We start from the raw sequence: 12711 nt of genomic DNA, 5'->3' as shown, positions 1-12711 counted from the left end.
ACCAGAGCACCCGGACAAAGCGGCAGGTGCCTCTCTCCCACCCACCTTCACAACCTCTGGGAACAGCTGAGAGGACCCGGGGCTGAATCCTTGGCTGTCCTGCTCCAGACCCTGTATCCATGTCACAGCAACCCCGGATATTTGTTCCGTAATCGGAGCGGATTCAGACCCTCGGGTCGTTTTCATGCACCACCCCGTACGGCCAGCAGGGGGAGCTGGTGGCACATGCTGGGAGGGCAGCCCCAAGCCGTGGGTTCTGCAGACAAGACTGCCCCACCCTAGGTTTCCCCACCAGGGCAATGAACAAGGAGGGACCACTGACATCCCAGGGCTTTCTGAGCCGGCCTGCCTCAAGAAACGAGGAGAGATGCCCCACTTTCCCATCCGCACCCAGCCCGAGCCAGGGCGGCCCCTCTGAGCGGCCTCACCTCCGCCAGCGAGCCCCTCTGGACTGACTTCACCACCACGGCCTTGTTCTTCTCCTCGATGTCGAAGCCATAGTCGTCCTCCTGGGGCAGGATCTGAGGGTCCGAGGCAGGAGAGATGGTGAGGCAGGGAGGGGGGCCTGGAGCCAACCCCACCTTGGCCCGCATGGTGAGAACCATGATCCTGCCAGCTCTTCGTGCCCCAGATCTACTCAGGGTACAGACTGGGGGGTGGGGTGCGGCAGGATGGTGCCGGGACGCAGAAGATGCTCAATACGTATCTGTCACGTGAAGGCCCGCCACTGCGCTCGTGCTTCAGCCTGCTGCTGACCACACGTATTAGTTTACTTTTCATTGCCTGTCTCCCCTTCCTCTCCCCAACCTGAGGACAGAGCCTCCTTATTTACGCACCACTGCCTCCTCATCTGCTGGCATACAGTAGGTGCTCAATAACAACTTACTGACTTAATGAATAAAATGGATCCAAAGGTATCCGGCCACCAAGAACGTGGGGACAGGAAGGGGGTTTAGGGAGGAGCCGTCCCTCCCCATCACAGGATGACAGGCAGGTTGGTGGGTTCGGGTGGGGGGGGGGGGTCAGTGGTGGTGGGGATACAGGGAAATGCATTTATTCGTTCAATAAATATGTGTTGAGCTGCTGCCTGTTATATGGGCCAGGTACTTTACTGTTCCAGAAACAGCACTGAACAAGACAGACGGTTCCTGCCCTCATGCAGCTGACTATCTACCGGGGGAGACAGACTACAAACAAAGAACTATCGAATGTGGTGCAGGGAGTGCATGTAGTTTGAATTAACAAATGACTTAAAGGGACAGGAAGTGGTGTGGCAGCGGGGCCAGAGAAGGTGATATCTGAGCTGAGACCTGAATAAAGCGAGGAACAGAAGTTTATAAAGGGTGGAGAAAAGTGCTTCAGGCGGAGGGCACAGCATGTGCAAAGGCCCTGAGTCAGGCTCCAAGGTACTGGAGGATAAGAAAGAAGATCAGGGTGGCTGGAGTGGCTGGGGTGGGTGGGATGAAGAAGGGGAGAGCACAGGAGATGAAGCTGGAGAGGCATGACGAGTCTTGAAGGCCATGGTGAGAGACTGGATTTATCCTAAGTGTGATTGGGAGTACTGGAGGGCTTTGTTGTGCAATAAATGGGAATTGGAACAGCAGCCCCCATAAGTACTATAGGAAAGAAGCTAATGGAGCTGCCTTCCCATCAGGTGGACTTCGGCCTCAACTCTGGCAATGACAAGAGACCTAACCTCTCCAAGCCTCTCTCCCAGTTGCCTGCTCTGGGCCAGGCCTTAAGATGGAGGCCGCTGCTCACCAGTGGGAGAGAAACAGGATTTGGTGGGCTAGGCTAGTAAAACATCTGAACAGGCTGGTAAATATTCTACCTTAACTGCAAGGCTATTTACAGCAACTGAACAAGGACAGGGTGACAGCCCAGAAGACACAAGATTTTCGTGTGCAGGAAGAGTCCTGCAGGACTCAGGAGGCCATCCTCCCTGCACAAGGCTAGGCTGGGGTGTGGGGCAGACAAGGGGAGATGGGAGGGAAAAGAAAAGGAGCCCAGCGAGCCCAATCTCATCTGTCAAGAGGGTAGTCTGTCCAGTAAAGCAACCTGGCCTCCGGGCAGCGTTGCCAGCCACCACCTAGAATCCCCCGTACTCTTGGGTACTCCAAGTTGACCTCAACTTCTCCAGCCATAACCTGAAGTTTGCCCAGTTCCCGGGCCTGCAGGCGGGTCTGGGAAGGAAGATGCAGCGGCACAGCTCTGCTCCTACCAGCAGGCGCTTGGCCAGAATGTTCTCCACCAGCTTGAAGTCGCTGCGAAGCTGTTTGTTCTTGCTGCTGGTTCCCTCCATCTCCTCGTCTGCGTGGAAACGGAAGTACTGGGACTCATCCTTGAACTCGCTCTTCTCCAGCACTGTGAACCCACAGACGTGCAAGCGCAAGGTCAGGCTCACATGGGAAGCTTTCAGGAGCATCTGCCAACTGGCAGCCACGGGCCGGAATCAGCCGCTGGACAAGTTTGGTTTGGCCAGCACGGTGCTCTATTAAGTAAAATCCTGTGCCAATACTAACATATTAGGATATTCAACATAAAAGCCCGGCTTTCTGACTTCCCTTGAAAAAGCTGAACTCGCCCCACTGCTATAAAGGCATATTACAAAGCCATGGTAACAAAACCTGTGTGGAACCACAGTAGAAGCAGATGAAAAGCCAGCGGAAGAGAACAGCAATCACATAAGAGGACGCTGTGCTTATGGGGACTCAGCGTGTGATGGATGCTGAACGATCACTGGAGATGGTACAGGGAAAACTGACTCACAGGAAAAAAATAAAACCGGATCCCTGCCTCATGCCGTATATAACAATAAACTCCTTTTGGATTAAAGACCTACATAGGAACAGAACAGCCAAAGCTCACCAAACAAGATGCAGGAGAATATCTCTGTCCTAGAGCAGAAAAGGAGTTCATATACGAGACCCCCCAAAAAGCACTATGATAAAATTAAGGGCTTCTTCCATTCAGTAGGAAGGCCATAGGCAGGCCGCAGATTCAAAACTAATTGTACTGTCTAAAACCAGCAAAGAATAAATACCTAGAACATATAGGAAACTCCAACAAATCAACCAGAGAAAGCTGGGAAACTCATCGATAAAAGGGCAAAGGATATGAATGGGCAACTAACATATGGGAAAATCTAAATGGGCGGCAATTGTATGAAAAGGAACTCACCCTCACTGACAATCAGAAAGAGACCACAGTGAAACCCTTTAGACCAGGGACTAACACACTCAGTCCCTGTGGGCCAAATGTGGCCCACTCCTGCTTTTTAGAAACAGTTTTGTTGGGACACAGCCACACCCATTTATTGACCTATTGTCTGGGGGATGCTTTGGGGCCACAATGACAGAATTAAATAATTGCAAGAGTCTGTATGGTCCACAAAATCTAAAATATTTACTATCTGGGCCTTTACAGAAAAAGTCTCCTGACCTCTGTTCTAAGACAAGTCGCAGGAAAATGAATAAAAAGAACCAGTAACAATCAGCATGTGATGTGGTCCCTGCGGATTACAATTTAACTAAATACCTTCTCGTGCAGGGCACGCCGGGGACACAGGCTTAAGTTCACTTACTCCGCGGACAAAGAAGGACCTGCTGCACCCCTTTTAAAGACAGGAAGACTGAAGCCCAGAGGCGCTAAATAAACTGCCCAAGGTCACAGAGCCCAGGCTCCTCCTCTTCACCATACTGCCCAGCCTGGCCTGATAGATGGGGGCGAGGACAAATTAAATAAAGGGGAGAAATCGAGGCAGTCGTCTGAAGCCAGCGAGCCCCTGAAAGAAGGACAAGCAGCTGCCTTAGCTTCGCGACGTCCCCGCCATCCCCGAAGACCTTTGGTGACGTGGAAAGCATCAGGAGCCCTTCCTTCCTGTCTCCTTCCTTTCCCGGGACAGCTCGCTGTTTGTGAGCACCGTTCTCAGGCCACCTCTATCACCTCCTTGGAGACAACAGACACACAAATTGCTGCTCTCCCCAGAGCTGGGAGCCAGGCCCCAGGAGGCCGGCTGGCTTCCCCTCCGCTGTAAACACGAGGCTAAAAGACTCAGGGAGTGGGAAGAGGAAGCACCGTGTTGTGTCTCGTGTCTCGGCTGAAATATGTGGGGAAACATCTGGAATCCCGGAGTCCGGGAGCTCAGCCAGGTGAGAGCCAACCACTCCCGACTTCCAGTCGAGGCCACTGGCCAGGCTTCATGAGACGGGCACAGATCCACATTCAAACCCCTGCCCGGCCCCTCCCAACTTCACGGCCATTTAGCCTCTCTGAGCCTCAGGTTCCTCATCTGTGGGGATAATAACGGCACCAACTTCCCGGGGTGGCTGCGAGGATTAAATGGGGAGCCTCAGTTTCCCTGTATGTGCCCAAGGCACTGGACCGCTGGCCTCTGGGTCCCTCCCCAGGGACACCTCAGAGCCCCGGGAACTCGGGTCGGATGCCACGGGAGGCGCCACACGGGCCCTGCCCCACGCCCCACCCTGCACCCTAGCCTGCGTTCTGCAGCGGCCACAACCCTCGGATCTGGCCCTTTCCTCTTTCAGCCTATTTTTGAGTTCGTGGCAGGAACAAGGGAGCAAGGACCGCGCCCTGCAATTTCTCTCCCTGAGCGACCCTGAGGGTGTTGCTGTTGCCTGGGATCACCCCCTCCACAATGTCCTCAGCTAGCCGCCTTCCCAAAATAGTAGCTGGGGTGGACCCCTAATTACTCTCACCCACAAATGAGAGGCTCTGCCCAGCTGACGGGAGGGGGGGAATGGAGCTGCGAGGGCCCCCGCAGGGAACAGAGCAGCTTTCGGGAATGACCGAGGCTGCCGGGCTCCCGACCTGCCCCGGAGTGAGTCCCAACCCCACAGAGCCATGGCCACGCTGAGCTCAGATGGGAAGGGAAAGATGGGGAAACTGAGGCCGGGGAGGAGCAGGGCTTTGCCGGCAGTCCGCCGAGTCAGGCCCAAAACCAGGCCTGCCGGCTACGAGGCAGGGGGCAAATCTGATGACCTGTCACCCCAGGGGTGCCTCTCTCTCCCTGCTGAAGGGAGAGTAAATCCAGCAGCTAGACCAGGGGTAGAAAACTTGTTTTGCTAAATGAAGTTTTACTGGCTCAGAGCCACACCCACTTGTTTACACATCCCCCTGCAGCTGCTTTTAGGCTACAGGGGCAGAGCTGGGCTGTGACAGAGACCGTGTGGCCTCCAAGGACGAAGATATTTACTGTCTGACCCTCTGCAGACAGAGTCTGCCAACCCCTGAGCTGGAGCACAGAGCAGACGCTGGGAGGAGGAACGGCCAGAAGCCCTTCCCGAGTCTCAGGCCCCCGCTGCCACCGCGTGCATCCAAGCAGCGTGGTCCCTCCTCTGGACTATGACAGCCGCCTCCTCCCTGGCCTCCCTGCTTCCGCCCCCACCCTCACAGACACCCTCCGCAGGCAGCCAGAGGGGACCTGCAGAAGCCCAGCCAGGCACGTCCTTCCCCTGCTCAGAAGCCTCCGGGACGCCCAGCTCACTAGAGTAAGAGCCAAAGCCCTCCTCACACACTCACAAGAGTCCAGAAAATGTACTTATTTACTGTCGTGTGATTCGCACACGCGCACATGCGCGTACGGGCACACGAGGGCAAGACTTGCATCCATCGTGCTCACCCCGGTCCCCAGGGCCTAGCACAGTGCCTGCACGCAGGAGGCGGCCTCTGGGAGACGGCAGGATGAGCAAAGACGGAGGGGAGGTGTGGAATCGGCCTCGCAGGGACAGAGCAGCTCCAGGGAGAAAAGCGAATCTGAGCTGGTCCAGGGGGTGAGGAAAGAGAGGAGCCATCCTAGCAGGTGGCCAGGTGACCTCGCTGGGCAGGCACGAATTGAGCAGAAACACTGAAGAAGTGAGGGGGTGAGGCAGGGAGGGAGGGACACCCGGGCGAGAGAAACTGCAAGTGACAAGGCCCTGGGGAGTGTTCTGGAAACAGGAGAAAGGCTCCTCAGTGGAGGTTCAAAGTTCACTCGTCCCAAATGGGTGGGAGCCTCAGGGCTCCCCAAGGGCCACAAGGACAGGCCACAGAGCTCAGTGGTTGACATGTGGCCTGCGACGCCAGCCTGCCTGGGTTCAAATCCCAGCCCCTCCTTGTCAGGTGACCTTGAGCAAGTGTCCCAGCTGCCTGAGCTTCCATTCCTCGTTTACAGACGGGGGATGACATTCATACCAACATCAAAGGATCGATCGCCCCAAGGACGAAACTCATTACTACATGGAGAGTTCTTAGGAGGAGGCCGGGCATGCAGAGTATCACTTCTGTGTTAACTGAAAATGGTGTCAATGGAACCATTTTCTCCCTCCCTCTCCCCAGCTTCCTGCCCCAGGACCATCTCGGACCGTCCGCCTCTCTCCCTCTTAGGTGCTTCCTCCTGTGTGGGGAGGAGTGAGGCATCTGAGGGGCGAGGCCCCGCCTGGCCTCCTTTCTCTCATGCTCACAACCAGCCCGTCCTCTGTCCCCACGGACCCCTCTCCTCTCCTCTCCTCTCCTCTCTTCCCCGGATGCCCGTGGGCCAGGTCCGCATCGTCCACCCTCACTGCCCACCCTGGGAGGCCACATCCCATGAGGGAGGAAGGGCTTAGGAAGCCCATGGATTTGACCTCACATCCGGTCTGTGTTTTGCAGCCAATCTTTACCAGCCACCTTGGTCCCCGCTGGCCACCTGAAGTGATGTCCCCATAAGTGAAGAACGGGGCGGGTGGGGTGGGGAAGGGCAGCACAGACCCACTCAGCATCCAGCCCGGGCTCACCCACGGGCACGCTGGGCAGCCGCCAGCCCACCACTTGCTCTCTCTGGGCCTCAGTTTCCCCCCGCCATAAAATGCACCAGGGACCAGGGTCCCTGCCAGCTCTTCTGTTCCAGGACAGGACCCCCACCCCACCCCAGGGAGGCTGGGCTGAAGGGGAAGGGGCGGATTACCGTGGTGCATGAAGCCATTGTTACACAGGCCCACACCAAGCGCCACCGCCTCCTCGCGTGTCTGGCAATCGCCCTGGAACAGAACAAGAAGCAGAGGGTGTTAGGTGGACCCACTGAGCCAAGGGGCTGAGCCAGGCTGGGAGAAAGCCCACCACCACCGGGAATGGAGACTCCACAAGGGCAGGGATGTTTGTCTGTCTTGTTTACTGTGGTATCCCCCAACCATGTCTGTGACTGTTATTAATAAACACCAAACAAGAGAAGTATTTAATTGCATGTTAATTATTTACATGTGAGAAATGCATGGTGTGCCATAAACACCACAAACGAGAAATGGCGATTTTATGTGGCAGACACTGCTGGCTGCCCAGCAACAACCCTCCCCGGCCCCATCCCGCCCTAGTACTGAAACCCTCACTCTTACAGACAGCAATTCATCTACCTAGACAACCACAGATCCCAGCCTCCTTTACAGCTAGAGGTGGCCAATGAGATATAAGCAGAAACCACTGATAGGGAGCTCTGGCAAAACACTCTTTGTCCCCGGTCATTCCTTTCTCTTCCTCCTGCCTGGAACAAAGGTGCGATGGCTGGAGCTCCTGCAGTCACCCTAGAGCACAATGTGACCTCAAAAATAGAAACATACTAAGGATGGCAGAGCAAAAAGAAAGAGCAGGCGTGGGCTTCAAAGATATCATGAGATGGTACTAGCAGCTCTGGACCACCAACCTCCGGGCTTCTCTCATACCAAAGAAAAATAAACCCCTAATTTGTTTCAGCCTCTGTAGTTGGCTCTCTGATACTAGAAATCAAGTTCAACTCCTAACTGACCTGGCTCCTCCCTGAGCAGAGGAACCCAAGGTCAGGGAACAGCTGGTGCCGATTCTCCCCGAGAGTGTGCCCTGGAGACGGTGCCCCTCCGTGCCTGCTCCCGAGAGGCTGGGAGTCTCCTGGTGCCAGTTCCTCCTAGGACCTGGCTCCTGGGTCTCCCCCGGCTCTGTGGGTGCTCTGTGGACTTCTCAATAAGTCACCTTCTCTTTTTTACTTTCCTTAAGTTAGCCAGATACTGTTTCTGTTTCTTGCAACCCAAATCATCTCAGTATATCCAGGCAAAGTATGTGAGTTGTGTGTGTACGTAGGGGAAGTGACAGGCCAAGGAAACAGCACGGACAGAGGTCCAGAGGTGGACAAAGCTTAGAGTACAGAAAATAACATGGCCGGCGAAAGCAGGGTGAGTGAGAAGGTCAGCTCTAAGGAAAAGGCCTTTGATCTATTGTGTTCCCTGCTGAATCCTAAGTGCTTAGAACAGAGCCTGGCATGCAGTAGGTGCTCAGTACATACTTGCTGATTGAATAAAGACATTGTCAGCAGGGACTAACTCATGCATTAGTCTGTAGCCAGGTCAATGAGCTTCGCTCCGCTCAGCCGGCCTCTCGTTTAAAATACTGCCCAAGTGAGAAGTTATTCCAAGAGGCGCTGGTCGGACAGAGCCAGGCCAGAGGCCTCCACTGTTGGTGTATCCCCTCCAGGCCCCTGCCAGCAGCGGAGGGGCCAGGGAGGGAATTCCTCAGCTACAGGAGAAATGAATTCAGAGCTGCAGGCCTCAGCCTGCCAAGGCCCCAGAGCAGAGCCTGGGGGAGCCACTGGCCTCAGCTGCTCTAGCTGCCCCAGGCTGACTCAGAGATGACAAATCTGTTCTGTGGGACCGCGGGCCAGAGGCTGGAGAGCCAGCACGCTCACAGCCCTGCCAGCAGGGCGGCCATCCATGCAAGAGGCCACATCCGGAGCAGCCGCCCCCAGCTGTGAGGGGCCCAGGGGCCGGGCAGGCCCAGCCCTGCAGCCCAGGGGGCCTGGGCAGGCATCTGGAGCCCACCTGGCTTTCCGAAGCTCTCACAACCTGGGCTCCCAGCCCATCCCAGCCCGTCCCGGCCTCTCTTCTCTCCAAAGGGCCCTGGGGTGACCCACGGGGTGGCTCCCAAAGTGAGAACAGCACAGGGATTCTCTGGTCAAGAGTGAAATATGCCAACGCTGGATGTGTCCACCGCCTGAAAAGCAAGCCCCCACCCCACATCCTGCCAGCCGTGGGGAAACCGAAAGTCATCCAGTCCCCATCTTCTCCCCTCCCAGAGGAAGGCACAGGCACACACGGCCCTGTGCAATCAACCTCAGCAGCACACTTCCCCTTCAGCCCCCACTCACCCACCAGCCCCCCTCACTGGGGGCTCCATCCGCCATGGCCTCCTTGCTGCTCCTTCCACACACGACACGTGACCCCACCTCAGGGCCTTTGCACCTACTCCTTCCTCCCCCTGGAATGCCCTGCCCTGGCTTTTCAGGTCTCGGTGCCCGTGTCAGCTCCTCCTACCTACCTAGATGGTCAACCCAGAGGCAATCGCTCTTATTAACCCCATTTGACAGATGAAGAAATTGAGGCACAGATAGGCTTGGCACTTGCCCAAGTTTACAGCATGAGAATGGAATCCTTTTACAGCCGGACCTTCCCTCCAAGTTACGAAAAGGGAAACTGAGGCTCCAAGAGGGGAGGAGAGTTACCCAGCATTACGGCCAGGGCTCCTGTCCTGTCCTTGTTTATCCTTTGTTGCCTCTGCTGGTGCCTTGAGCTGCCGGCCTGGCCCTTTGCCTGCTCACCCACCCCAGCCTTGCCACCCCACCCCAGATGCTAGAAACCCCGCCGCCGTCAGCACTGCCATCTGCCTGAGCATGGAGGTCAGCGTAGCGGGCGCTCAGGGCACATTTCTGCAGAGCCGGAACAGGAGCCAGCAGATATGAGCCCTCCCGCACCTGGCTCCTGGCCTGTCCCTGCTCTCTCCTGCCCCAGCCCACCGACCCCCGCCCTCCTTTTGACGGCCACAGCCTAGGGCATCCTGGAGCCCAGGCAGGACAGACCAAAAAACCATGAACAAAGAGGTGAGGAGAGCAAACCCTGGAGCTGGATCCCCCGGGTTCAAACCCCTGTTTGGCCAACCATGACCGTGGGGAATTCCTTAACCTCTCTGACTTTCATTTACTCACTTGTACTTTTTATCCCCAGATTTGCCCTTGACTTTCCAAGGCCTCTGCCACCTCTCAGTGGTATTCCCCACTCAGACTCCACAGTACAAGCTATAATCAATACAGAGGATTATTATTACAATTTCTATTATTATTGACTACCAAGGCGTCATGAAGGCCCCCCACCACACACAATCTTATAGGAGTACCTCGTTTCTGTGTATCCTGAGGCAAGTTACATAATCTGAGCCTCAGTTTCCTCATCAGTACGATGGGGACAACAACTGTTTTCTGAAGATTAAATGAGATAATACACACAGAAGATCAGAAGTGATACAGTACATAGCTTGTCAATCAAATGACTAATACCCTCCTTATCCTCTGAGCTAAAAGAACTCTTGTTCATCTGAGTAGTTGGTAGGGAGCCCTTCCCCCAGCCTCAAGGGATGAATTCTGAGGAATTCTAAGGCACTCTCAGCAATCCTTATTGTTTTCCCCAGGGAGTGGTTTAGGGGTACATGAGGGACCCACCTGGCCATGAGACCTAAGGGGAAGACCACTGGGCAAGGGACGGGACTGGGGGAAGTTTCCTCTCCTAATAAACATAGTGAGAAAGCTCCTTCCAAATGCCCCTGCTGCCTGCCTTTGGCCATAGGTCTACATAGATGTGATACCTGGAGCTGTGGCAGCTGTCTTATGACAATGAGGCAGCTGGCAAGATGGCAGAACAAAAAGACGGAAAGAGCATGGGTATAAATGGCATTGTTGAGCTCTAGGACCATGAACTCTGGACGCCTAGTTATATGAGCAAAAAATGTCTTTACTGTATAATTTAGATTTCCTATTATGTGAGAGAAAAATGTCTTGACTGTGTAAGTCAGGTTTCCTACTATGGGCAGCCAAAAGTATCTCTAGCTGATCTAAGGGGTTTCAATCAACATTTTGTTTCAAGGAGTAGAATGACCTAGAGTTAGAAATGAACATGTGTTCAAAGCAAAATAACCCTGCTGAACTACACAATTACATGTTTTCTTCTTGACTTGCCTGCTAAAGTGCAGGTGGGGATGACGCTTGAAATCAAGACCTGCTGTAAGCAGTCTTCAAGGCCACATCCTCATCACCAACCTCTCCCCCACAGAGAGACCCACACGCACACCGTCCCCCCCTTTCCCTGACCTGGAGCCAGATGCCAGCTGTCGTTCGGTCAATCGCATGGAAGCCATCCTATGTCAACTCCAATTAGCTTCCCTGTGTCCCCAGACCAGGCCAAGCCATGCGAGGCCTGCTGAAGTGGACAGAGGGTCAGCTGCAACCTTCACTCCACCGTCCGCCCCCTGCCTCCACTGTGACTGTATGCTGGGGGATGGCGGCAGGGGGCGGGGAGGGGGGTCCTCTGGACCAACTGACAATGACTCAGGCTACTCCACGGGGCCTTCGGCCAGGATCACAGCTAATCTGACAGCACGGGCCACAAGCAGGCCCCTGCCGTGCCCAACACCGATCATAAAGAGAAACCAACCGAGGCCACTGCTCTGGCCGGTTCTCCTCCTTGCCGGGGTGCTCCAGGGCGCATTCTTGAGCCTCCCAGCTCAGCCAAGGGCCTTGCAGTCATTCAAGACTCCTGTGTCTCTCACCACTGCCGCCCACTCCGTCCATTCAACAGCAGACTCTGTTAGGTCTCCCTTCAAAGAATCCCAAACCTGACCATTCTTGTCCCCTCCCCCGCGGCCACCCGGTTCTCAGCCACCACGCTCCCCACCTACAGTTCTGAAGCCGCCTCCTCACTGGTCTCCCGATTGCCAACCTCGTCCCCCGACAGCCCGAGCATCTTATCCCACCGAAGTCAGATGCTGTCCCATCTGTGCTCAGAGCCCTGCAGTGGCCCAAATCCTCCCAAGAGCTCACAAGGCCCCTTGGGGCTGGCTGCCCACCAGCTTCCCCATCACCCTTCCTCTCGCTCATGCCATTCCAGCCACACTGGCCTCTCCCCACCCCCAGACCCTCCAAGCTCATCCCACTCAGAGCCTCCGAGCTGCTGTCCGCTCAGAGAAAGCTCCGGCCCCAGATGGCCCCCTGGCTCGTTCCCCACCTCCCTCCGGTCTCTAGTCAAAGGTCCTGCTCAAAACACCACCTTCTCTGCCGCCTGTGAACAGTCACACCCCCACCCACCCACGTGAAAGGTCGACTCCTGCCAGTAGCTCCCACCGAGCTGGCACCTAGCACCAGCTAACGAAGTATTTTACTACTTTTCCTTGTTTATTAAACGCCTCTCCTACCCCTCACCAGAATTTAACATCCACGAGGGCGGGAGCGTTGTCTGTCTTGTCCACTGCTGTCCGCCCAGAACCTACAACAGTGCCTTATACACAGCAGGTGTTAGGAGGAAAAAAGGGATGAGCCCATGAGCCCTCTTGTCGGATTTTTCTACACTCTCTTCTGCCCCCTCATTGTAAACACCACCCAGGAGCTGACAACGAACAGAGTATCTGCGGTAGAGATGCCTCCTGAGCAGCAGGTGTGCAAAGCCTGCCCCTCCCCCGCCCACCTCCTCCACTCCACTAGGGAGTACAGTGGGCACCCCAAAGGCAGCGCCTTTCCACGGCCAAGGAGAATGCTCAACTTCTCCCTCCCAACACCATGAACGAAGGGAAAACCCACCGCGCCAAAACCCCAGGACCCATCCGTGACCCCTTCCCAGCCCCAGAGCGGTGCATCCTCTGGTTCCATCTCCAGGTATTTCCCAGGTTCACTGGCTT

General features: G+C 55.5%; 1 protein-coding gene across 8 annotated transcripts in view; it reads right to left on the bottom strand.

Annotated features, from left to right (window-relative positions):
* The window catches only part of PREX1 (phosphatidylinositol-3,4,5-trisphosphate dependent Rac exchange factor 1), a 197533-nt gene that overhangs the window by 33784 nt on the left and 151038 nt on the right, over window positions 1-12711 (bottom strand). For all 8 annotated transcript variants that reach the window (XM_032604156.1, XM_032604157.1, XM_032604159.1 and 5 more), the window contains 3 exons: window positions 6944-7016; window positions 2222-2364; window positions 429-521 (listed from right to left, as the gene is read on the bottom strand). In XM_032604156.1, coding sequence (XP_032460047.1) covers window positions 429-521; window positions 2222-2364; window positions 6944-7016 — 309 coding nt within the window. The remainder of the gene's footprint in view (window positions 1-428; window positions 522-2221; window positions 2365-6943; window positions 7017-12711) is intronic.

The sequence above is a fragment of the Phocoena sinus genome, chromosome 15 (assembly GCF_008692025.1).
Source record: "Phocoena sinus isolate mPhoSin1 chromosome 15, mPhoSin1.pri, whole genome shotgun sequence".
Classification (NCBI taxonomy): domain Eukaryota; kingdom Metazoa; phylum Chordata; class Mammalia; order Artiodactyla; family Phocoenidae; genus Phocoena; species Phocoena sinus.
This window is presented reverse-complemented; position numbering and strand designations above follow the sequence as displayed.